Source organism: Notamacropus eugenii, chromosome 5 (genome assembly GCF_028372415.1).
Source record: "Notamacropus eugenii isolate mMacEug1 chromosome 5, mMacEug1.pri_v2, whole genome shotgun sequence".
Lineage (NCBI taxonomy): Eukaryota > Metazoa > Chordata > Mammalia > Diprotodontia > Macropodidae > Notamacropus > Notamacropus eugenii.
In genome coordinates this window covers 47,971,269-47,998,066 of record NC_092876.1, presented here as the reverse complement: position 1 = coordinate 47,998,066, position 26,798 = coordinate 47,971,269, and the positions used below count along the sequence as shown (strand labels likewise).

General features: G+C 42.6%; 1 protein-coding gene across 1 annotated transcript in view; it reads left to right on the top strand.

Moving 5' to 3' along the window:
- The first annotated feature begins 5,101 nt into the window (after window positions 1-5,101).
- The window catches only part of LOC140504160 (solute carrier family 2, facilitated glucose transporter member 5-like), a 62,005-nt gene continuing 40,308 nt past the window's right edge, over window positions 5,102-26,798 (top strand). The window contains exons 1-11 of the mRNA XM_072608782.1: window positions 5,102-5,472; window positions 14,094-14,192; window positions 15,401-15,561; window positions 16,846-16,970; window positions 20,470-20,622; window positions 21,125-21,250; window positions 22,017-22,204; window positions 22,539-22,649; window positions 24,800-24,901; window positions 25,524-25,599; window positions 26,420-26,547. Coding sequence (XP_072464883.1) covers window positions 5,440-5,472; window positions 14,094-14,192; window positions 15,401-15,561; window positions 16,846-16,970; window positions 20,470-20,622; window positions 21,125-21,250; window positions 22,017-22,204; window positions 22,539-22,649; window positions 24,800-24,901; window positions 25,524-25,599; window positions 26,420-26,547 — 1,302 coding nt within the window. The 5' untranslated portion in view covers window positions 5,102-5,439. The remainder of the gene's footprint in view (window positions 5,473-14,093; window positions 14,193-15,400; window positions 15,562-16,845; window positions 16,971-20,469; window positions 20,623-21,124; window positions 21,251-22,016; window positions 22,205-22,538; window positions 22,650-24,799; window positions 24,902-25,523; window positions 25,600-26,419; window positions 26,548-26,798) is intronic.

Below are 26,798 nucleotides of genomic sequence, written 5' to 3'. Positions count from 1 at the left end.
GGGAAATAGAGGGAGAGAGAGAAAGAGAAAGAGAGGGAGAGAGAGAGGAAGAGAGAGAAAGAGAGGGAGATGGAGAGAGAGAGAAAGAGAGAGAGGGAGAGAGAGGGAGAGAGAGAGAAAGAGAGGGAGGTGGAGGGATAGAGAGAAAGAGAGAGAGAGGGACATAGAGGGAGAGAGAAAGAAGCAGTGAGAGATAGAGAGAAGGGGGGAGAGAGAGAGAGAGATAGAGAGAGAGAGAGAGAGAGAGAGAGAGAGAGAGAGAGAGAGAGAGAGAGAGAGAGAGAGAACGCAATATGTTATCATTAGAGATGGGAGAAACCTTAGAAACCTCCTAGCTCAGTTTTCCTTCATCTCACAGACAAGGAAAATTATGCCCAGAGAGATTTACCCAGTCATACACTCAGTTAGTGGCAAAGCTTGACTTAGAATATAGTCTTCCTATCTCTTCATCCAGCAGAACTATAAATCATCTTGGCACCTGGGGCAAGTAGCATGAAGCATGGCTGAAAATGAACTTGGTATAAAACGATTGGTTCTGAAAGTTGTGCTAAAGACCAGTGTTGCAAAGTGTTGAGGCCCCATATTAGATGGTCCTTCAGATTGGGTGTAGTATCTTGTATCTATATTAGGTACTGGTAACACTATACAAGGTCTTGGCTTTTGGGCCCACTAACCTAATCCCTAACAATCTAGAGAGCTGTTTAACTAGAAATAACCCTCTCAATTTATTCTGACAATGTATAAAACAAAGAAAAATTTACTTCTTTGACAATTTGGAAAAATAATACAACAAGTAATTGAGGCAAATTCAGTTGAGTGGGAGAGGGATTAATTTATTTGTTTTCAGTTTTCAACAATCACTTCCATAAGTTTAAAATTTTCTCCCCCTCCCTCCCCAAGATGACATGCAATCTTATATGGGTTCTATACATACATTCTTATTAAACACATTTTCACATTAGTCATGTTGTATAGAAGAATTAAAATGAATGGGAGAAACCACGAGAAAAACCTAAACAAAACAAAACAACACAAAAGAAAATAGTCTGCTTCATTCTGTGTTGTGATTCCATAGTTCTTTCTCTGCATGTGGATGGATTTTGCCTCAAGAGTCCTTTGGGAATGTTTTAGGTCCCTGCATTGCTGTGAAGGACTAAGTCTATCAGAAATAGTCCTCACGCACTGTGGCTGTTACTGTGTATAATGTTCTCCTGGTTCTGCTCATTTCACTCAGTGTCAGTTCACAGTCCTCCTCTTTGTCATTTCTTATAGCACGATAGTATTCCATTATGTTCATATGCCACAACTTGTTCAGCCATTTCCCAGCTGATGGGCATTCCCTCAATTATCAGTTCTTGGCCACCACAAAGAAAGCTGTTATAAATATTTTTGTACATGTGGCACCTTTTCCTATTTTTATGATCTCTTTAGGATACAGGCCTAGAAGTAATATTTCTGGGTCAAAGGGTACGCACATTTTTATAGCCCTTTGGGCATAGTTCCAAATTGCTCTCCAGAATGATTGGATCAGCTCACAGCTCCACCAACAATGAATTAGTGTTCCAACTCTCCCACATCTTCTCCAACACTTATCATCTTCCTGTTTTGTCATGTTAGCTGATCTGATAAGTGTGATATGGTATCTCAGAGTTGTTTTGATTTGCATCTCTCTAATCAGTAGTGATTTAGAGCATTTTTTCATGTGACTATAGATAGCTTTAATTTTTTCCTCTGAAAACTGCCTGTTCATATCCTTTGACTATTTATTAATTGGGGAATGACTTGTATTCTTGTAAATTTGACTCAATTCTCTGTTTATTTTAGAAACGAGACCTTTATCACAGATACTAGCTGTAAAAAATTCTTTCCCAGTTTTCTGCTTCCCTCCTAATCTTGGTTGCATTGGATTTGTTTGTGCAAAAATTTTTCAATTTAATGTAATCAAAATTATCCATTTTGCACTTTATAATATTCTCTCTCTTGTTTGGTCATAAATTTCTCCATTCTCCATAAATCTGAAAAATATACCATTCCTTGCTCCCCTAATTTGTTTATAGTATCAATCTTTATACCTAGATCACGTATCCATTTGGACTTTATTCTGGTATATGGTGTCAGGCATTGGTCTATGCCCAGTTTCTACCACACATTATCCAGTTTTCCAAGCAGTTTTTGTCAAACAGTGAGTTCTCATCCTGATACATTTTGCTGATACCTTTATCAGTGAATAGAGCGCCAGGCTGGACATCAAGATGACCTGAGTTCAAATCGAAGCTCAGATACCTACTATGTGTCTCTGGGCAAGTCATTTACCGTCTGTCTTAGTTTCCTCATCTGTGAAATGGGGATAATAATAACACCTACCTCCAAGGATTGCTGTGAAAAATCAAATGAGATAGCATAGTGGCTGGCACATAGAAAATACTATGTAATTGATTTTTTTTTTTAAATATCACCTTAACATGGCTTTGTACTATATCTTCCCCAACCCCTTCCAGAGTGATCCATCATAATAAAGAATCTTAAAACAGGAAGAAAAGAAAATAAACTAACTAAAATACCCCTGTCTCTGCAAAGAATAAGGGGGAGGTGTTTTTTCATATCTCTTCTTTGGGGCCAGGGATGGTCATTATAATTTTGCAGCATTCAGATTTGACTCCTTTGTTGTTATTCTTTGACTCTATTGCTGTAGACATTGTGTTTACTTTCCTTTGCATCAGTTCATATAAGTCTTCCCATGCTTCTCTGAATTCCTTATGTTCATATTTCTTAGAGAACAGTGATATTCTATTATCTATACCACACCACAATTTGTCTGGATATTTTCCAATTGACAGGCATCTATTTTGTTTCCCTTTCCTTGCTTTCACAAAAAGAGCAGCAATAAATATGTGAGTATATAATGGAACCTTTCTCTTTTATTGTTGACTTATTCTGGTAATATGACTAAGTATGGAATCCCTGGGTCAAAGGGCACTGATATTTTAGTCACTTTCTTTTGTATATTTCCAAATTGCTTTCCAGAATGGTCACACTAATTCACAGCTAGACCAACAATGCATTAACACCATTCCAGCTTTCCTCTTCGTCACCAGCATGGACTACTCTTCATTTTGTCTTCTTTGACAATTCTCTGAATGTGGGGATAAAACTTCAGAATCGTTTGCTTTTCACTTCTCTAATTAGTGAGTTGGGGCATTCTTGCGTATGATTGTTAATAATTTGCAGTGCTTTTGAGAACTGATTGTTCCTGTCTTTTAACCACTTATCAATTGGTGAATGGTTTTTGGTCTTACAGATTTCTGATTTCTGTGTATTGTGATATTAGACACTTAACAGAAACACTTGATACAAAGATATTTTTCTTAGTCAACCACATCCCTCCTTATCTTAGTTGCAATGATTTCACTTTCTAAAATTTTTCATTTTCATGAAATCAAAATTAACTTCTATTCTTTCTTTGGGCAAGAACTCACCTCTTATCCATAGCATGTAATAGGCCTTGCCCCTGGAATTACTTGATTTATGAATTTTTTCCTCCCATGAGGGATATGAACAGTTTATTGTTTTTATTGTATAATTCTGTATTTCATTGCAACCATTTTCCTTGCTTCTAACTGCCTTGATGATTTTTAACTTCACTATGAGTCCTTCCCTTGTCACAAACAGGTAGTCAAAGAAAACAAACCTACACAAAGACCATGCTCAACCAAGCATGCTTCATCTCACTCCTGTATTTAACCACCAGTTCCCTAATCATGAGATTGAACAGAGTTATAAAGTGTTTCAGTGTCAAAACATTATTATCATGTGAATTACTGCCCTGATTCTGTCGTATTAACTCCTCTGAATACTTCACATTTGTCATTTCTTGTTACATACTAATATTTTATGACATTGCTATGTGACAATTTGTTTGGCCAGCCACCACCCTAATGTTCTTGCTACAGTAAAAGTTGGGGCAGCTAAAGTTGGAGTTCAAAAAAGTTAATGGGAGGGGCAGCTGTGTGGTGCAGTGGATAGAGCACCTGCCCTGGAGTTAGGTAGAACCTGAGTTCAAATTTGACCTCAGACTCTTACTAGCTGGGCAAGTTCCTTAACTCTGATTGCCTCCCAAAAAATAAGAAAATTTTTAAATCAATGGGTACATGTTGATGCATTGACTCAATTAAACATTTATTAAGCACCTGCAATGTACAGGATAGCTAAGTGGCTCATTGGATAGAGTACTGAGCCTGGAGTTAGAAAAACTCATCTTTCTGAGTTCAAACCTGACCTCAGACATTTAGTAACTGTATCATCCTGGGTAAGTCGCTTAACCCTGTTTGCCTCCATTTCCTCATCTGTAAAATGAGTTGGAGAAAGAAAATGGCAAGCCATTCAGTATTTTTGCCAAGAAAACCTCTAATGGGTCACAAAGAGTCAGATACAACTGAACGATATGAACAATATTAAAAATTGCTTCCATAAGTACTTTTGTGTCTCTGGGATCTTTTCCTCTGTCTTTAAGCTTCTGAAGAGTATATGCTTAGAAATGGTGCTGCTGAGTCAGCCTGAAGGTTATGATTAATGACTTTTTTGTAGTACAATTTGAAATTACTTTCCAGAATGGTTGGACCACTTCATATCTCCAAAAGTGCATCCATATGCCTGTCTTTTCATAGTCCCACCAACATTTGTCAGATTTGTCAGCCTGATGGTTGTGAGATGAAAACTGAGTCTTGTTTTAATTAGTTTCTCATTAATCAATTGGAGAATCTTTTGCAAACTCTCATTTCCTATCTTTTGATGAGCAATCTTGGTTTCTCCTGTACATGTGAAGATTTTGCTGTTATCAGTGCTATATTTTTCTTCGCTTTTCTCTAAATTTAATTGTAGACAAAACCTCACTTACCTGTCCTGGTTATAATTGTTTTGGGGAACTCTAGTTATTTTATGCCATGTACTCATTTTCATTGTGGCAGAATCCCCAGGAGAAAGAATGGGTGCAGGTCTCCTGGTCCCTCTAGAAACTCACTGAAAGCCTCTCCTGACCCAATCCATTGCTCCTGTATTACCTGGCGTGCCTTAGGGTCTGGTGACAGCCTCAGTGTTTCAGATGGCACCCAACAAAAATAATGCTTAGTATTGCCCCATCTCTGGGATAGAAATGCAGTACTCTGCCTGTCTCTGCTGGGAGGAAGGAGAGCTGGGCATGTGAGAGAACAGGCTGTGGCCCCTTTAAACCTTAGCTTGGCCATCAATTTCAAGAATGAGTGAGAGGAAGGCAGGCTACAGGGATCTCAGAGGGTTATGCAGGCTGGGACTGGGCTATAAAAATACCATTGGCTGTTCCCTAGCGCGTCCAAAGTACAGTCCTCATGTCTTCCCTTTCCATCCACTACACTGGTTACTCTGCTTAAAAGGGAGCTAAAAGTGTGCTACTCTCCTGGAGAAACAATGGAAGATTCTGGGCAAGCCAAGACCCAAGGGGTAAGTCTTCCAGGCCAGGCAGGAGCCAAAGGCAGGTACACTCTTAGGCGATTAACAAACTTGAGCAGGAACTGATGAAAGGGGGGGCAAAAAAAATGGGAAGAATTTCTCCAGGAGAAAGAGAAGGATTCTGTGGATGGATTCACTGATAGAAGCTGTTGGAGCTCAGTGCTGGAGAAGGAGGCTCAGAAGAGACACCCCCCACCTCTGCCCACATGACTGACCTGGCCCCTTGCAGATGTGGGAATGGAAGCTCCTTGAGGGCAGGGCCCACTGGGTTTTTAGCTTTGTATTTCCGGAAGCTAGTGCAGAGTAAACACTTTACACTTTATAGAACTGAATTGAATTCTATCTCCAGTCTGGCTTTATTAAGGGCTGGAATAGGTTAGAAAAGGGGACTAACTAGGGGAGAAAAGGAGGGAGGAAGCTGGAAGCATCATGCAAGAAAAGGGCTAAAAGAATAGAACTGAAACAAATGATAATAATGACATTTAGAGGCCATTTGAGGTTTGCCAAGTGGGAGATATATGTATCTATGCATGCATGTATATGCATGTACATACATATCACATACGTGTATACACCACACATGTATTGTGGTAAGATATGTATTGTGCATGTATGTATGTATACATACATGCACACACAGATGCATACATGCATGCGCGCACATATACACACATGCATGTATGATTCTACCCTCGCAGCAAGCTTTCCAGGTAGGTACCACAGGTGTCATTATTCCTGTTTTATAGATGAAGAACTTTATTCCACTACATTGCCTCTCATGTGAAAATCAAAGGGTTAAATTTGTCCTTAGTTCCTTTCCCAAATAAGACCCTTGAGAGATGGGTTCTGAATCCAGAAAGTATTGGTAATAGAAATATTTGTTGTAGTTACTTGGAGATGGGTAAGATTTTTTTTTATCATTTTGCTTTTAAACTAATCAGAGCTTTGCAAACTTTCTGTGTGTGTGTGTGCGCGCGCGCGTGTGTGTGTGTGTTCAGAGCTTTCAATCACTGTTCTCTTTTTCAGTTTCTGTCTTATCCCTGCCAAACAATCCTTAGGAGAACAGAGAACTGGTGACAGCTAAGTGATGATCTCTTAAGATTTAAATTAGTGATAATACCTTTAAATATTTAAATAGAGTGATAATAATATATTTAAATATAGAGATAATTTATATATGTAAATAGAGTGGTGATGATCATATTACACATTTATAAAGTGCTTTCCCCCAAAGCAACCCTAGGATATAGGTAATTCAATTGTTATTGTTAAGCTATTTGGCAGATGGAGAAACTGAGTCCCAGAGAGGTTAAATAACTTGCCTAGAATCATACAACAGTAAGTGTCTGTGGGAGGATTTGAAGCCAGGCCTCTTGTTTCCAAGCCACCTGCTCTTTCTACTTTGCCGTAATCATGCTCAAATGCACCTTCTGTGTAATATTAAAGGAAAAGGGCGACCCTCAGTACTGGACTGAAAGTGTAGCCTTGGGCAAGTTGCTTCCCCTTTCTGAACCTCAGTTTATTCATCTGTAAAAAGGGTATCATAATACCTGCTATCCCCACCTCCCTAGGTGACTCAAACGAGATAATAGAATCAAAGCGCTTTGCAAATACTTTAAATAGCAGCTATCATTATTATTAACTGCTGGGTCTCAGTGTCCTCATCTGTAAAATGAGGGAGCTAGACTGGGTGTCTGGGACTCCTTGAGCTTTAAACCTATGATTCAGTTCAGCAGGCATGGAGGCATTGCCGGTCACATGTTTGGCCTTGTGCCAGGTACTGAGCCTAAGGGTCAGTCAATCCCCAGGTCAGGCTTCCCTTTGTATCCCCTCCGTCTCATCTTTAACGTTGTCACACTGCTCTGACCTTCCTGGTCCAGCTCAAAGGGCAGAGCTCTTGAGGAAGCAGAACTGGAATTTGTGGTGTAGCTGCTATGGGGGAAGAAACAAAAACAAAGCCCTGGGAATTGTCTACTCATTCAAAGACTCTAGGAAATCATTAGATGAAGCAAAGGTGGCAGCTCCCTCCTTCCCCTCAGGGTGCCAAGTCCTCTTGGGGCTGGCATTGCCACACCCTGGGCACAGGATCACAGGGGCAAGGGATCAGACAGCCAGGGCTGGAAGACCATTCAGTTCAACCCCGTCATTTCAATGCCCAGATTGGGGCAGAAAATTGTCCAAAGTTACACAGTTAATCAGTGGGAGAGTCGGGACTTTAGACTGGCTCCAGGCCAAATTAGATGGTGTCTCTGCTCCACCTGCTATGGCTCCCCCTTCCTGTTCCTTTATCTCAGAATGCCCAGAACTACCTCATCCCACCCCTACCCCCCAACCCAAGACTGCTTGGGACCCATTTCCAATCTCACTGTATTCTTTCCCAAATTGGTCTCCCCATTTCAAGTCTCTGCCCATTCTAATCCATCCTCCATAAAACCACTAACCCTAAATGCACCCTGCCACCTCCTACTCAATAAATTCTACCTCTAAGATCAACTCCTTTTTTTGGTACTTGAAACTATACAACTTGAACCCATCTTCCCTTAATATCTATATTACATATACTCCTCTCCATACAACCTCCTGTCCAGCAATACTGGTTTTCCTGAAGTCCTTCGCACTCATAATTCCGTTTTCATCTCCTAGCCTTTGCATTGGCTGTGCTCCATGACTGGCATGCTTCCCATTCTTTACCTCTGCTTCTGAGAATCTTTACTTTTCCACAAAGTTCAGCTCAAATGACACCTTCTACAAGAGGCCTTTTCCAGGCCCTTCAGCTGTTTGTGCCCTCCCTCCGTAAACTAGCACTGGGTATACATTATCTCCACTAGCGGTACTTGAGCACAGAACTTCACTCTTTGTCTTTGCACTCTTAGTACTTAGCCCATGGCCTGGAACTCCTCACTAAAGGTGCTAATAATTGCTAAGACATCATGACCCCTCACCAAGATCATTCCCATTAGGGGAAAAGTTTACACCTGAGTAATCAGTCTCTGGTGATGGCCATGCACGTGACATGCCTTTGGGTCAGCCCATATTCCTACTTTATATCCTGCTTACAGGGGCAGCCCAGTTTGTGGGTGCTCTCCCCAGGGTCTGAAAAAGCCTAAGGGATCTAGCGGACCAAAAAAAAGAAAAGGCAAATTGCAGAATATATTTGATTCCCAGTTCCCCATCTTAGAGCCCCAAATAAGGAGGGCAGAGAATACTGCAACTGAGATAAGAGATGGGATTTCATGTATGGTAGGGAAATGTGAGGGGAAAAAATGTGTAATTAGCCTGGAAATAGAGGTTAGAGCCAGATTAGAAAGGGTTTTCAATGCCAAACCCAGGAGTTTATATTTCTTCCTAAGGCAAGAGGGAACACGAAGTTTCTTGAGCAAAGGAGGGATGTGCCCAACGCTATACTTTAGGAATATCTATTTGGCAGCTCAGTGAAAGATGAGTTCAGAGAGGACAAACTGATTTTTGGGAGATGGCTAAAGGACCACTTCTAGGCAAGAAGTGATAAGACTTAATAGAGATGTGGTGTAAGTAGAGAGAAGGGGACAGGTGTGGGTGTGGAATTGACAAGACTTGGCAAGTAACCGGATAAGGTGGTGAATGAGTGTAGAGAATCCAAGTTGATTCCTAGGGCACAAACTTAGGTGACTGGAAGAATGATGGTATTATCAGCAGGAAAAGGAAATGGGAAAGAATAGGTTTAGGGCTAAAGTCTTGTGTTGGATCTCTGTTGAGTTTGTGATGCCTATAGGACCTTTGGGTGGAGTTGGTGAATAGACCATTGGAATGTAGGTCTGGAGCTTGGAGAAAAGTGAGAACTATGGGGATTTGAAAGTCATCTGCAAGGTGATCATGACTGAACCCAGAGGAACCTATGGAATCACCGAGAGAGAATGTAGAAAAGAGGAGAATCCAGGACAGAACCTTGGTAGACACCCACAATTGGGAGGGGGGGTCACTAGCTGTTGCCCATCAGATCCACCCCCCCCCCCATGGAGGTCAGAATTCCTGCTTTTCCACTCCTGATTCAGAAGAGATAGTGTGGAAGACAGAAAAACCCATTTTTATCCCCTCTGGACACAGCTCTAAATAACTGGCTTTAGGCAAACCATTGCCTGGTTGCTTACCTTCCATTTCTGTGCTACTTAAACTGTTATAAAACTCAATGATTGTCCATTTGGACTTACTTGCTTTTTGGATGCATGGATCAAGGGTAGAAGAGTGGCTCAGGTCAGAGCCTAGCCAATGGGGGCCAGCGCAAGAGAGACCAGGAGGCTTCTAGCTCCAAAAGATGATCATTAGTCTCTCACACTTGCTGCCTCAGTGACCCTGAGCGTGTTGCTGAACTTCTGGGTCCCAGTGTACACATCTGTGAAATGGAGAGATTGGCCTCAATGACCTCTACAATCCCTTCCACCTCTAAATCTATGATCTTTTGAAAATAACAAACTCTTTTCTATGACTCTGACCTACCACTCAGTTCTGCTGAGATTGGGAGGGGAAGGTGGGCAGGGAGGTGGGGGCGGTGAATTTCTCTTTAAGTGCTCTGGCTTCACTCTCATTGTCCTCTGCACCATAAATAATTTAGAAAGCCCAGGTTGATTTTGCCATCACTTTTTTTTTATAACAACAGTTTAGAGAGCACAATGAAATAGAAACTGCAAGAAGAAATCAGAAGAACTTGGCCAAAGCTGACTGCTTGAACTTTTCCCCCTTCTGCTTCTATGAAGCGGGCGGAGAGAGAGCAGGGTGTAAAGGACTAACTAGTTTCTCCCCTGTGAATGGGGTGGGGATGGGGCCAGGGAGAGTAAAGCAAGGTGCTGTTAACTGAGCTGTGAATTCATCTGATCTACTCTTTCCTTCCTCCACTCTCCTCTCCTTAGGTCTCTATAGTGCCCACTTGAGCCCATCAGGTCACCCTGTTAGAGCCACCTCCCTGTTCAGGATCAGTCCTAGATGTGGACCCGGATGAGGTTTCCTCTGGATTCCCACTCTCTCCATCATGGTTCTTAACCTCTCAGTCCTCCAAGAAAACCAGTACCATGAGATGCTGATCTCTAGCCTGCTTCTCCAACTGCCTCTTAGACTTCTGGAACTGAACGTTACATTTTAAATTCAGCTCATGCAAAATGGAACTCATTCTCTTTTCCCTTAACCAGTCCCCTCTCCCCACCTTCCCTATCGCTGCAGAGGGCAACACCATCCTCCCAGTCCTTCAGGCTCACCTAAGAGTCATCTTGGAGACTCTCTCTCTCTCTCCCTCTCTCTCTCTTTCTCTCTCTCTCTCTCCCTCTCTCCCCTCTCTGTCTCTCTCTCTTTCCTCACCCATATCCAGTCTTTCACCTCAGCACCATTCCTTCTCTCCTCTAATCCTGTCACCCCTCCAGTGCACATGCCCATCCCCTCAAGCCTGGATTATTAGAATTGCCAGCTAGTGAGTCTGTCTGCCTCAAGTCTTTCCCTACTCCATTCTATCCTCTACTTAAGCTATTAAAGTAAAAGTTGTTTTACACACACACACACACACACACACACATACACACACACACACACACACACACACACCACTCCATTCTAGTGGCTCCCTATTACCTAGAGGAGCAAATATGAAATCTGATATTTAAAGCCCTCCCTAAGTGTTATTTAAACCCCTCCCCCAACCTTTTCCATTCCACCTCCCCTGCCCCTCCATTGAGTCTGGTTTCCTTGCTGTTATAAGAAAACAAAACAAATCTCAATTAACTGGCTGCCCCCCATACTTGGAATGCTCTCCCTTCTCATCTCTGCCTTTCTGCTTGCCTGGCTTCCTTCAAGTCCCAACTAACCTCCCTCCCCATTCCAGATCCTCAGCTCTGTATATTCTCATTGGCCTTCCTCCAGATGTTTTTGGATGTAGTTGTTCTTCTGTTGTTTCCCTCCTTAGAGTGGAATCTCCTCAGGGGCAGGGCCTGAAAATTTGTTTTGATTTATTATTGTAGGCAGCTAGGAGGTGCAGTGTATGACATCCTGGACTTGGAATCCCAAAGATCTGAATTCGAATCCTGCTTCAAGCACTTACTAGCCCTGTGTGACCCTGGATAAGTCACACACTTGGTCTGAACTTTAGCTTTCTTGACTGTAAAATGGGGATAACAGTAGGACCTACCTCCCAGGATTCTTAGGATCAAATGAGCCAATGTGTGAAAAATCTTCGGGCACTGTGTCCATTCTAGCAGTATTCATTATTGGAATGAGTCCAATTTCTCTCTCTCCTGAGAACAGCTTTTCTCCAGCAGAATCTTCCTGGTGTCTTCAGCATTTGTTGTTAATTTGACTCCTCATCCTGGGGAAAGCTGGCTTGGCCTGCTGGAATATGCTTCCTCTCATTAGTAGAATCCCCCGCTCCCATCCCCATATCCACTCTGCTCCACAGAGTCCTTCAGGGTCAAGAGCAGGGTTCATTTGCATTTCTAGCTGCCTTTCTCTGCTCCCTTTGTGCCTTCACCTTCCTCTTAGAGCTTTGAGGGGGTCATGGGGTGGGGGGAGGGTGCCAGCCCACCCAGGACAGAGAATGACTATTTTGTTTTAATTATTAACTCCTGACTGCTCATGTGCTCATACATACTGCATACATACACATATACATGCATGCATACAAACCATACACATACGTAAACATGCACTGTGGATTTACCACAACTGCTGTTCCCTGCCTAATCTATACAAGCCTTTTTTTCTCCCACCATAATTTTCTTTTTATTATGTCCATAATCTGTGATAATATTAGCTAATATTTATATAGAACTTTGAAGTGTCCAAAGTTCTTTACAAATATTACCTCCTGTGATTCTCACAACCACCCTGGGAGGTAGGTGCTATTATTATCCCAGTTTTACATATGAGGAAACTGAGGCAGACAGAGGTTAAGAGACTGGCCCAGGGTCATACAGATACTAAGTGTCTGCATAAACTTATGTGGGCATGTTGCCTCTTGTCACCGAATGTAAGCTCCTTGAAGACACGGATTGTTGCCTTGTTGTCTTTGTATCCCCCACACTTAGCATAGAGCCCTAGCACACAGTAGGAGCTTATTAAATGCTTGCTGATTCTCCTTAGATCTGGTGCAATCATTCATTCATTAACAAGCATTTATGACACACTTGTTATGTTCATCTCAAGCACTGTGCTTGGCCATGGATGTACAAAAGTGAAATAACCCCTATCCTTCAGATGCTTCCATTCTACCAGAGATAGAGATAAGGAAAGGATAATTGTGGTTTCATCAGTTAAAGGAATCTCTCACCACTCCTGGAACCTGGGTCTTCCTGTCTCTGAGACCAGTTCTGTATGCACTATGCCACAGTGTCTCTATCAGAAATAGACATAATAAGGCAACAATAATAAAAACTGAAAAGAATATTGCACTTCGAATTTTTAAAAGCACCTATCATACATTATCTCATTTGAAGTTTACAATTGTGTAAAGTCACTCACCTAGAAACTGTTAGGGGTAGAATTTGAACCCAGGGCTTCCTGCCTGAAAGCCTGGCACCATACCTGACCTCCCCCTGCCTCTGAGACACTAAACTTGTCTTTTAAGATAGATGACTAGGGCTCCTCAGAGCTAGACAAGGAGATATATAAGAGGAAATAGTGGTAACATCCTCTCTTTAAATTAAAGGCACATGAGATGGGTTTATAGGTGGGCCCCAGGACCTTACTTTAAACTAATGATATCTCTGTCCATGGGTGAAGACTTCTGTGAACGAGGGTCATGTTTTTCATCAGCCAAGTGACAGCCATAACCCAGACGGTGTTTACTTAGGATAATCCTCAAGGGAGGTCTTCCATGAAATACACAACAGACTCCCTCAGTGTGATGGTTTGTGCTTTCTCTCTGGAGGGGCAACATAGAAGAAATAACCAAGAAGGAACTTGAGACCTGAGTTTGAATGATGACCTGTCTGCTGATTGGCTGTCTGAGCCCTCTGAGGCTCATTATCCTCATTGATAGAAGGGAAACACTATTAATAGTTGCCATGCCTCCTTCATGGGGTAGTTGTAAGGAAAGAGAGTTTTGAACTTCAGAAAGCATCCTTAGAATCCTAGCCCTAGAACCAGAAGGTACCTTAGACATCCCTCTCATTTTACAGATGAAGATACTGAGACCCAGAGAGGCTAAAAAATGACTTAAAAATCAGAAATAGAATATGAACCCAGATCATGTGACTCTGAATCATGTGCCCTTTCTGCCACACCACCCAATCTAAAGGAAAGCCAATGAGAGGAGTGTTTTATCGATTTCCTTTTTGTTATGCTTCAAGAGCTTTTGTGCTTGAGGTTTAAATCTGAGGTTATTGACTTAAGCAGAGATTTTACTGGTCAGCTCTTGGCAAAGTGTCTGGAACAGAGTGGGTGCCTAATGAATGCTTATTGATTGATTGATTGATTGATTAGCCTAATTGAAGGTGGGAAACTAGAAGGAAGCAATAGGACTTGTCATACTCTCTGGGTCTTGGAATTCCAAGACTAGGTCCATTGATAGCAAGGTAGTAAAGATCCCAGATGCACCAATGACTTTTCTTACTTCCCAGTACCTGCTCCCTGAATGTAAGATGCCATCTCTCCCACAGAGGTTCACTCTGGTCCTGGGACTGGTCACACTGGTGGCTGCATTTGGATCTTCTTTCCAGTATGGGTACAACGTCTCTGTTGTCAACTCTCCCTCAAAGGTAGGTTGTGCTGGCAAGGGAAATTAATTGAGTCATTCATTCATTAACAACATTACCTAAGGACCTCCTATGTATAAAGTTCCATGCTTGCCACTAAGGGAAGCACAAAATTTAAAAGGGGGGAGGGTTCCCTGCCCTCAAAGAACCTATAATCTCTGTGACGTCTTCCAGAACCTCTCTTCATGCATTTGAAGGGCCCCCATATGGAAAAGAGATTTGACTTGCTCAGCTTGGCTAGAGAAGCCAAGACAAGGAGCCATGGGTAGAAGGTGTAGGTGGAAGGCAGATTTGGGTCCCATGAGAAGAAAATCTTGCTAATATCTGGAGCCATCCCCAGGTGAGAAGGGCTGCCTCTGGAGTTAGTGGATTACCCTTAAGTGGAGGTTCTTCAAGGGAAAGCCAGAGGACCACTTATTTGGGTTTGCTGTAGACGGGATTCCCATTGAGATATGGTTTGGAGTAGGTCCCTTCCAGTCATGAGCTTTTGTCAGCCTGTGATCTAATAGCAGAGAATGTGAACAAACTGAGAAATGAGGATATAGCAGCCTTTCCTCAGGTGTCCTGACTGGTCGAGGGCTTTACATACAGAAGGTGTTCAATAGAGTCGTACTGACTGATGGCCCTGGTGACAGCTATCTGACCTTTTCTTCAGTCACATTGACAAGACCAGGTTACAACCTCAGCTATCTTTTGAAGGAAACTGTCCAAACATCCTTTCCCTCTACTCAGTCCTGTTGGTGTTTGTGTCTGAGGGTTAGAAAGGATGGAATGAGTGAGGTGCTTAATAGCTTCAATTACTTTTCCTGCTGGCCCCATCCAGAACCCCAGAATTGGAAGGGATCACAGGGTCACTGAGTCCAACTGACACTGGAGTGACAATTTCCTCTGCCCCATCCCCAACAAGTGGTCATCCAGCCTGTGCCTGAAGACCTGCAATGACTGAGAGCCCTGTCCCTGGTCAGCCATTCCATGTTTGGACAGCTCCTCTCAGCAGGCAGGTTTTCCTGACATCAAGCTGAAACTCTCTCCACATTTCCTACCCATTCCTCTTAGTTCTTTCTTCTAAGTCCCAGCAGAACAAGTTCAGTGCCTCTTCCATGGAGCTGCTCTTCAGATTCTTAAAAACTGTTCACATGACCCTTCCTGCTGTCAATTTTCTCTTCTCCAAGTTAACTCAAATTCTTTTCTTCTTTTTTTAATGTTTCCAGATCATGCAAAGCTTTTACAATGAAACCTACTATAAAAGGAATTCAGAATATATGAGCAATACAGATGTGACCCTGCTGTGGTCTCTCACTGTATCCATGTTTCCCCTAGGAGGTTTAATTGGATCACTCATGGTTGCCCCGATGGTAAACAAATGTGGTAGGTAAGTGAGAAAAGTTCTCCAACCCTCAGGAATCACCATCAGACTTTGGCAGAACTTTGAACATTTAGGATTAAAACTTCAGCTTGTGTTCTTATATATAAAGGGGCACAGGGGATAGATTGCTGGATCTGAAGTCAGGAACACCTGCGTTCAAATCCGCACTCTTGATACCACCTTTCAAATCATTTAGACTCAGTTTTCTCTTCAGTCAAATGAAGATAACAGTAATAATGATGTTAAGTCCAAAACTATGCCAAATGCTTTACTAATATCTCATTTAGTCCTCCCAACAGTCTTGGGAAATAGTAGGTACCATTACTATTCCTATTTTTACAGATGAGGAACTGAGGTGAAGTGATACGCCCAAGATCACACAGGAAGCAAGCGTCTGAGGCTAGATTTAAAGTGAGGTCTTCCTGAATTCAGACCCAGTGCCCTATCCACTGAGCCACCGAGGAACCTCTCATTGATGATAGCATCTATCTCACAGTAATTGCTACGAGTGCTAATGAGATAAAATATGTAAAGTGCTTTGTAGACATTAATAAGAACTAAAATAGATAGAATATATACATAGAATATATAGAATACATAGACTATATCAGCAAATTTTAGATTTTAAAATAAGCGTTCCTAGGATTTGAAACTAGACGAGAACTTAGAAGAGTCATAAAATCTGTGAGACGAGACTTCATTCTGTACCTGAGCAAGAATCCACCACTTCAGCAATTATAGGTAGTACTTATACAGTGTTTTAAAGCTGGCAAAGCACTTTACAAATATCATCTCTTTTGATCCACGCAACAATCCTGGGAGGCAGGCGCCATTATTATTCCCATTTTATAGCTGAGGAAACTGAAGCACATAGAGGTCTAATGGCTTGTCCACGGTCACACAGCTAGTGAGCATCTGAGACTGGATTGGAACTCAGGTCATCTTGACTCCAAGTCCAGCCCTATACCCATGTACCTGACCATTTATTATCCAGCTTTTTCTTGGAAGACTTCCAGTGAGGTCATAGATCTATAGCTAGATGGGCCCTTAGAGACCAGAGTCCAATCCCCTCATTTTCCAGAAAAATGTAACTGAGGCTCAGGAATGTTCAATGACTCTCCCGTTGGTCACCTAACTTATAAGTGCTTGAAGAAGGATTTGAATTCAGGTCTTCTTGACTACAGGTTGAATATTTTCTAGGCACTGTGTCCTCTAGAGGCCCCAGTAGCTACTGCATGTCTCTCTTCTTAAGAGAAGGGACTTCATTTCCTCCTTTTTTTTTCTCTGTAGAAAGGGGACCTTGCTGATCAACAACATATTTTCCATCATCCCTGCTATTTTGATGGGATGCAGCAAAGTGGCCGGGTCCTTTGAGATGATCATCTTTTCTCGAATTGTGGTGGGAATATGTGCAGGTAAATATAAGAAAGGGGGTATTATTTTGGCCAGATTTACTGGGAAGTCAACAATAATAGACACTCACTAACTGCTTTAAGGTTTATCAAGTGTTTTCCACACCTTAGCGTATTTGAATCTCGATAAACTACAGGTGTTGTTTCCATTTCACAGGTGAAGAAACTGAGACTCTAAGAGGTTAAGCAATGGTTTGCCCTAGGTCACATAGGTAGAAAGGGTCAAAGGCAGGATTGGAACTCAAGTCTTCCTGACTCTGGGTCCATCATTCCATCCACTCTGTCACAAGGAGTGCCAGGCATAGTTCTGGAGAGATCACTTGCTACATTTTAAGATGGAGATCGTTTGTTCACTCTGTTAGTCCTCCAGCCACCATGGCAGGGAGAGAGAGCTCTGGGTCTGAAATCAGAAGATTTGAATCCCAACTCTGTGAATGGGGGGCATGTTCCTTTATTTCCCTATGCATTTGTTTCCTCATCTGTGAAATGAGAACCACAGATTAGATCCAGATCTGGAGCTTGTCCCTTGGGTACCTGGACAAGAATCTCTTTTATAATATCTCTTGAAAGTGATCAGACATCCTTTGCTTAGAGGCCTCCAGCTGAAGGGAGCCCACCTTCTCCTGAGGCCACTTTCCCCTCTGGGGCAGCTCGAATTCTTGGGTAGTTGTTCCTTACATGGAGCCTCAGTGAGCATCTCTGCCACTGCCAGCCAGCATCCCAGTCCTGCTCTCTGGGGCCAAGCTCAGTGCCAGGCACATATACTGTAGGTGCTTAATAAATGCTTCTTGACTGAGTGACTCACTGACCAAGCAGAACAAATCTAATTCTCCTCCTTCCTCATGATAACCACAGCTAGGCTGTCCCTCACCGCCCCCCCCCCACTTTTCTCGTTTCCAAACTAACGATCCCCATTTCCTTTCCCATCCTCAGACGACATGACAGTGTGGACCAGATTTGAGGTTAGGAAATCTGTGACTTCACTGTTACCATTTTAATCAAGTTAAGAGGCTTTAATGATGGAGGAGTCCTGACACCTCTTTTAAGGACTTGTAAAGAGTAGGTTCTAATTGGGGCAGCATCTTTCAAGACTTCCTTTCTAAAGGTGCAGCTTCTGCTACTTCCCCAGCCCCCTCTTCCTCCTGAAATGAATCCTAAAAGGCCTATGATGAGTTTTTCCCCCACAATGAGGAAATTCCAGTGTGGGAACTCCTTTCACCTGTGTGGCTCACAGCCCATCTATGACTTAGCAGACAAATAAGTCCTGAGGTTCAGAGAAATTAAGTCATCTGGTGAGGGTCAGAGCCAGGATTTAAACCTAGGTCCCTCCTGACTTCAGAAGTGATACCCTTACTATGTTACCACACTGCCTGAGGCAGTGTAATCAGTCTGAGATGTGACTTCTGTGTCCTCCCATCTCCCTCTTGTTGGCTCACCTCCCTTTCTAGAATCCCAGAACTCTCCTGCTGCCTGGTTGCCCAGTAGTCTTGATTGCAGCATCCTCCCCCTCAGACATGTGGCAGTTATTAATAGTAACCGAGGAAACAATCTGAGGAAAGGCAATTTATAGCGAATCAGTCATAATAAATGGGTCATTGGACTCCTCAATTAGTCCAAAGACCCTGAACACAGAGCAAAACAGATTTTTATGTATTCAAAACAATCAAACAAACAAATATAAGAAAAACAATTAATCAGTATCTCTTGTGAAGGGATACAAACCAGAATACAAAATTAGGTAATCTGCTCTCCAATTGGAGGAAAGATTAGTAGCTTTCCAAGTTGAGAGGGGGGAAAATTCTACCTTTAGGATGGAGGGATGCTGATGAATTGCATCCATCTGCATTTATGGATCATTACATGACTTATACCATCTAGTTTCTCATGGGTGATTTACAGAAAAAGAATGAGCACAAGATGGAGTCAGTGTTCATGAGATAGAATCTGATTGGTTCTGATTCCCCTGCCATACCAACTCTTTGTAACTGGTCTTCACTCTCTTTCATCATAGGAAAGGCAGTGTGCCCCCAAGTCTATCCCCCCATCCAACAAAATTTTTCCAGCCTTTTTTCTCCTTCCAGAAGTTTCCTGCGTGTTGAAGATAATAACAACTCATTCCTCCCTGGGTTGTTATGAGGATCAAATGAGATAGTAAGTAAGAGTAAGGTACTTAGCATAGTGCTGTATGAGTGTTAGCTCTTATTATTTTTATTTTGTTGGCCAGGAGACCATGTGGCCTAGTGGATAGAGCTGGTTTCAAGCATTGCCTCTTTTGAATTTTGGCTGTGTGACTGTCCACAAATCATTGAAACTCTCAGTGTCCCAGGAAATTCTCTGAGATTATGAATTAGAGAACCATTGCCCACTTGTCCTGGAAGAGGGTGTTTCCTTACCGAAATTTCCTATACCAACAAAACCACAGGTTTGTCACCAAAAATGGGGAGGATGTTTTCAACTATTATTTGAGTGGGTCAAAGAGTAGAAAGGAAGGATTTCTCCTCCACACAAACCTTGACATTTATAGAATTAAGTAATCCTATTTTAATTAACTTAATTAAATCAACTAATGCTCTAAAGAGAAAAGAGAGAAATATCCCATACATACAAACATACCTGTAACAGCTCTTAGCGGTGGCACAGATTTAGAAACCTAGGGGATGACTGTCAGTTTGGAAATGGCACAATGGTAAAAGAATATGATGGATGTGGTTTAAAAAATGATGACAGGAATGGTTTCAGATAAACCGGGGAAGACTGATACCGAAGTGAAGTGAGCAGAGTCAGGAGAACGATTTACGCAGTAGCAGCAGTATTTTAAAGATAATCAACTGTGAAAGATTTAGTCTCTCTGATCAATATAATGACCCACCACAGTTCAGTTCCAAATGGCTAATGATGAAGGATGTGCTACCTACCTCCAAGGAGCTGATGGACAGAGTGTACATTGAGACATGCAATTTTTGTTGACACTGCTAATGTGGCAATTTGTTTTGTCTGAGTAAGCATAATTTTTACAAGGGTTTTGTCAAATGGGGAAAGAAGAAGTGGAGGGAAAGAAGGCATTTTGGTTAATTGAAAATAATTTATTTATATATATAATATACATATATATGTATATACGTGCATGTATGTATGTGTGCATGTACATTGATATGTTCCATTGGATTGGAATGTGAACAGAAGTTCACATTCATCTAAGTTTCAGGAATGATGCCATTCTGGAGGCAACAACCTCTGCCCATGAGATCCCCTAACTAGTTATTTCTGGTCCTAACTAGCTATTTTCTGATCCACTAGAACTATAAACCCTTCTTTTCAGCCAAGTCAACTACAATGGAAGGTTTTGATTAAAGATTCATGCATTAACCCATTTCCTACATTCTCTTCTCTTGTAGCTTTGAGCAAACGAAGTATTGGGCTTATATAAATGCTGATTTATGTGGATAGGTCCCTCCAACAAGATTAATGTATCCTAATTTAATTTTTATTTTATCCATATCAGGTCTATCCTCCAATGTGGTTCCCATGTATTTGGGAGAGTTGGCCCCCAAAAACCTGAGAGGGGCCATTGGTGTGGTCCCCCAGTTATTCATTACCTTTGGAATCCTTGTAGCCCAGATCTTTGGTCTTCGGAGCATCCTCACGAGTGAAGAGGGTAAGGCTGATGAGCTCAGCTGTTACTGGTTAGGAAGTTATTCCTTCTCTCACCAGGCATTGAGGAGAGATTGTGTGGAGAGGAGGAAGGGTACTAGCAGCTGCAGAGCTGGTCTCCTGCAGAGGTTGAAAGTCTTGAAGGAAATAAGATATACTTGTAAGAGATAGAGACAAGAAGACAGTATATTCCAAGCCCACACAAAGGCAAAGATTTGGAAGATGGGCTGTAATGTAAAAGGAATAGCAAGTTGACTCATTTGGCTGAATTGGAGAGTGAAGAAAATGTAGAATTTCAGTCTGAAAAGGTGCTTTGGGAAAGGCTGTAATGGGCTGAGAAGAATTGATGACTTGGGTTCAAATCTCAGCTCTATTACATAGGTTGGACAAATAAATCACTTGCCTTCTCTGGGATTGAGTTTCCTTATTAGTAAAATGCGGCAGTTTGACTTGCTGGCCTCTGAGGTCCCTTCCAGCCCTGATTGTGCTCCTGTGGTCTCTTGTAGGATGGCCCATTCTCCTTGGGTTGACTGGGATCCCGGCAGCTCTCCAATTGCTCTTCCTGCCCTTTTTCCCTGAGAGTCCTCGGTACACCTTGATTCAGAAAGAAGATGAAGAAGGAGCCCGAAAAGGTAAGACTTCCCTAGAAGATGTCAGGAGTATAGGGTGTTTTGGGCTCGAGGAGGATTGGACTCTGAAATTCCCTCCAGCTCTCACTCTCAGGGATGTTGTTGGTCTTCTGAAAGTGACCAGGGCAGTTGAAGGTTATGAGAAGGGCAGATCTGGTTGAGGTTCCCAAGGAGAGGGACAGTTGTATTCTTTGATATAATGTTGGTTTCAGTGCTCTGGACAGAGGGAGAAGACACTCAGTAAAATAGATCAATATATCCAAAAAAAATCTTTAAAAAAAAGTAATTTTCCACCCTCATCAGCTCATGCCTCTTCAAAGGAATGGGTGGAGGGGGTCATCTCATTGTCTCTTCTTGGGGATCAATCCGATTCTTTGTCATTTGTGATATTCATCTTCAGTTGTTTAATGGTAGTTGTTATTTCCACTGAGATTGCTGTAGTTGTGCATATCATTTTCTTGGTTCTGCTGACTTCTGTCTGCATCAGTTCACATGGCTTTTTCCATGCTTCTTTGTATTCATCTCTTTTTTTACACCACAGTAACATTCCATTACATCTGCGAACCACAATGTGTTTAGCCATCCCCCAGATAATGGGCATCTACTTTGTTTCCAGTTTAAAATTACTGCCATTAATACTTTGGTATATATGAGGCCTGTTTTTTCATCAGTCACTCCTTGGGAAATATGCCTAGTCACAGAATCTCTGGGTCAAAGGCTGTTATTTTAGTTGCATAATTCCAGAGTGCTTTCCTGTCCTCTCATTCAGCTTTAAAGAAATTGAGAAACTCTGATAATATTGAATCTGAGGTGGAGGAGATCCGTATGGAGGATGAGATGGAGAGGGCTGCTGGCAGAGTGTCTGTGCTGAAACTCTTTACCACAAAGTCCCTCAGGTGGCAGCTCATTTCCATTATCATCTTAATGGCTGGCCAGCAACTCTCTGGAGTCAATGCGGTAGGTAAAGCAATGAAAGAAAGGAAGAACCTGGAGGGAATTAGGAATCTGTTCTATAGATGAAGCAACATGTGGGAGAATCCTAAGGCCCAGGAGGGAATTAAGGACCAGTGTAGTAAAGGAATCAACATGACATGGGGCAGAATCTCAAGGCTAGAAAAGCTGAGCTTGGAGCCTTGTAGACATTCCTATGGGGGAAGAGAAAACATCTGAAATGCATTAGGGGCTCAGGGTCAGGACAGCTCTGAATGCCTCAGTTGACAGCAGTGTCACCCCTTCTTCTGCTCACTCTTGCTCTGATCCCCTCTAATATTTCCTGGGCTATGATTTCTAGGTCTACTACTATGCAGACGAGATCTACAGAGGAGCAGGAGTGAATGACAACGATGTCCAGTATGTCACGGTGGGGACAGGTGCAGTCAACGTGGTGATAACCTTCTTAGATGTATGTATCTCCCATGTCCCATGACCCTCCTTTTTTGAAAGAGAGATTCTAAGGGTAATGGGAATGGTATGCACAGAGGAACTCTTTCTAGTTGTCTAGAATGGCTAGAAAATTCTCCCTCTTTACTCACACTCCCTCCCCCACCCCCAAATTCAACTCAGTTGTCATTCAGTGATGCTCCCATACAGTCATCCCTCCACTGTAAGACCAGGGAATGGTCCTCAGAGACCTTCCTACATCCCTAGATTTTCCCAATACCTCTATACTTATTAAGACTCGAGAAATGTTAAAAGTGAATGGGCAGCAAGATGGCATAGTGAATAGAGTGCCCGGCCTAGAGTCAAGAAGATTCATCTTCCTGAGTTCAAGTCTGGCCTCAAACACTTACCTGTGTGATCCTGAGCAAGTCACTTAACTCTGTTTGCCTCAAATTTTCTCATCTGAAAAATGAGCTGGAAAAGGAAATGACATGATATACCATGTGTCTTGACCGAGGTCAACTCTAGGCTCTCCACTCTAGCAGGGCTTTCTACCTTTGTCCTCTAGAAATGGTCAGTCCACAAGCATTGATTAAAACTCTTTGGCAGGCATTATTCTGGGCACTGAGGATCCAGATCAAAGATGAAGCAGTCCCTGCCCTCAATGAGCTTACATTGTATCAGTTGAGACAATATGTGTGTCCACATCAGCATTTATGAAACTGGTGTATGTAAGATAGATACAAAGTACCAGTCACTGAACCAAAACAGCAATGTAACAATGTAACAGTCCCTGCCCTCCAGGAGATTCCATTCCATCATGGCCGACAACATATACATATACACTCAACCAATTCTTGCTGATCAGTGGCTGGGGTTCTCTATTACTGAAGCTACTCAGACAATAAGCATTGATTAAGCACCTACTATGTGTCAGACACCATACTGCATGCTGTGGATACAAAGAGAGACAAAAACACAGCCCCTGTCCCCTGCCCTCAAGGAGCTAACATTCTACTGGGAAAGACAATATGCAAATAACTTTGTCCACGCAAGAGATATGTGGTCTAGATGGAAGATAAACTGAGGACTGCAAGTGGTCTGCCCTAGTTATAGTTTGGTTCACAGGTAGCCAGCAATCTGGCAGGCCACCTTCAACTCATCTAGCTCCATGGTGGCTGGCAGTCGTGGTGAAGAAGCCCTTGTTAGTGGCTAGAAAAAGAAAAGTAATTGTTGGCTAGCCTGAGGTTTCTAGTTTTCAGGATTCATATGCCCAGTCGAGCTAGAAATATTGTGAATCACATTGGTCAAACTGATATCTTGTCTTTGGGATCTAGGCACGTGTTCCCATTTCTTTCTTTTGGAGACTTGGACTCTCTGTCTCTCTCTCTGTCTCTCTCTCTGTCTCTCTCTCTTTCTCTCTCTGTCTCTGTTTCTGTCTCTATTTCTCTGTGTCTCTGTTTCACTCTGACTCTCTCTTTCCTTCTCTCTCTCTGTCTCTCTTCTCTCTCTCTGTCTCTCTTCTCTCTCTCTCTCCCTCTCTCTCTCTCTCTCTCTCTCTCTCTCTCTCTCTCTCTCTCTCTCTCTCTCTCTCTCTCCCCTCCCTCCCTCTCTCTCTCCTTCTCCCTCTCTCCCCCTCTCCCCCTCTCCTTCTCAGGCTGGAAGTGTAGTATTCACTCATAGACCTGATACCATTGCTGACTGGCCTGGAAGATTTAGCCTGCTCAGTTTCTGACCTGGGCTGATTTGCCCTTCATTAGGCAGCCTCTTATTTTCCCACTCTCATCTTGGTGCCAGCTGTATTGTGGACATTCTATCAGCTTGAGTCCTACTGCATACAGCTCAGACCTCCTGAACTCAAGCAATCCAGCAGCCTCAGCCTTCCCAGTAGCAGGGATTGCAGTCAGGCAGCACCAGACCCAGCCTCCCTTTTGCTCTTTAAGTGGCCACATTTCCTGGGCCTGTCTTCAGAGTCTCTTGGGTTCCTCTTCCCAATGTGAAAGAGGCATGAGTGCTAGGTGGGTGTGGTCCATCCTGGGCTGCTCCATCCTGCTGGGACTGGACCTGCTACTGACCTGCAGATCCTGAGGCCTGAATCAGTCCAGGGCTGAGCCCAGGGTGCCCCAGCTTCTGGACCATGACCTTCCTCACATCTGCTTCTTTTTCCTTCAGGTCTTCATCGTAGAGCGCTTAGGGAGGAGGTTGCTCCTCCTGATTGGCTTCAGTATCTGCTTCCTGGCATGTGTGGTGTTAACAGTAGCCCTTTCACTCCAGGTAGGGAGTCATAAGGCCCTGGGTTTGTTTTTTTAAGAGTCTAGGCCTTGGAGAATGGGGCATGAGCCCTCCTACTTCCCCTCCATTTTCCCATCCTTGCTATGTAACCATGATCAAGTCCTTTTATGGATTTGTTTACTCATCTATAAAAATGAAGTACTGGACTTGGTGACCTCTATAATCCCTTCCTGCTCTAAACTTATGATCCTATGAAACTCTGAGTCTTAATGTCCTCATTTGTAAAAATATTCTCAAGTTCCTTCTAACTATGATATTCTACATCCTAAGGTTTCTTCCAGTTCTGACGTTCTGTGTTTTAAGTACCTTCTCAGGCCTGTGTTGTAAGGACCCTTCTTCTTCTAAATCTACTATAGTCCTAAGATATCCTGGAAGAATGATAGGATCTTCTATTGAAAGAGAGAATTTGGGCCTTCTGGATCCTACTTAAGCCCAATCAGTGACATTAAGGCCCTTGGTAGGAAAAACAGGTTACTCAATTTTGTAAACACTAAGAAATAACCTTTTAGGCATCCCGTTTCCATCCTCCATCCTTCCTCCCCATACCCTGTCCAATTCCTGGATGCCTCTGTTCTGCCATACACCTAATGATTTTCTCCCATAGGACACTGTGACTGGGATGCCTTATGTCAGCATTACTTGTGTGATCTGCTATGTTGTGGGTCATGCTATTGGGCCTAGTAAGTATCCATTCATGATATCATTTCCCCCAGTCAAGGTTAACTCACTGAATCCTTTTGGTGTATCTCTGACTCCAGTTGTAGAAACTTCTGCAGTGAGTCCACTGAGTAGTTAAAGAGGGATCTGTTGAGTACATTATAGAGGGTCTCATTATAAATGTGATCAAGGAGCCCACTGAGAACTTTAAAAAAGGGTCCAACTGAAAATGCTACAGAGAGGTCCATTGAGAACATCATAGAGGTGCCCATTGAGAACATTACAGAGTCTACTATCTTCTCTGGATAGTAATGTTCAATATTGGGCTGACATCTTGACACAATGGATAGTGTGCTCCAGCTTTAAATCCCCCTTCTAATACTTAGTAGCTATGTGATCAGGACAAGTTGCCTCATCTGTACAACAGACATAAATAATACCTGTAGGACCCACCTCATAGAGTTATTATAAAGGTCAAATGAGATAATGTGTGGAAAGTACAATATAATTATCAATTTTTCTCCTTATTCTAACTCCTCCCTCATCTCACAGTGATGAAGTGTAGAGTGATTCTTTTAAATTACTGATGGGTACACCTTGGAATTTTGAGCCAGGTAACATGATTTACTATTTTTGTGACCATTTGACTATCATCTTCTATAGTTCCCAGTCCTTTAAAAAGTTTTCTTCAAGGAAAAAATTCACTCTGACTCACTTGGTAGAGGGTTTTTCCCTATCTGTACCAATGTTCTAGAGCCTTCCCCCTCCTCTGACGTGGAAATGAAATGACAGGTAAGGAGCCCCAACATCCCATTCTCACTTGTCCATCCTTTCCCTTCCTAGGTTCCATTCCTTCATTGATTATAGCTGAAATTTTCCTGCAGTCCTCCCGGCCGGCTGCATTCATGGTCGGAGGCTCTGTCCACTGGCTCTCCAACTTCACCGTGGGACTGATCTTTCCTTTCATTCAGGTAAGAGGGATACTGATCCCTAGATTGACAAAAACTTTAAGGGGAAAACTCTAAAATTTAGCTATCTGGTATCTAGCACAATGCCCAGAGTAAAATGGGCACTTAAAGACATGAGATTAAATGGATTGGTCTCTCCTCATGGTGGTCATGCCCTCCAAAATGGAGCTCATCCTTGCCTTGTCATCGTATACAATTCCTTATACAATTGAGACTTACAGGAAGCCAGGGAGGTTAGCATGGAGGGTCTTATT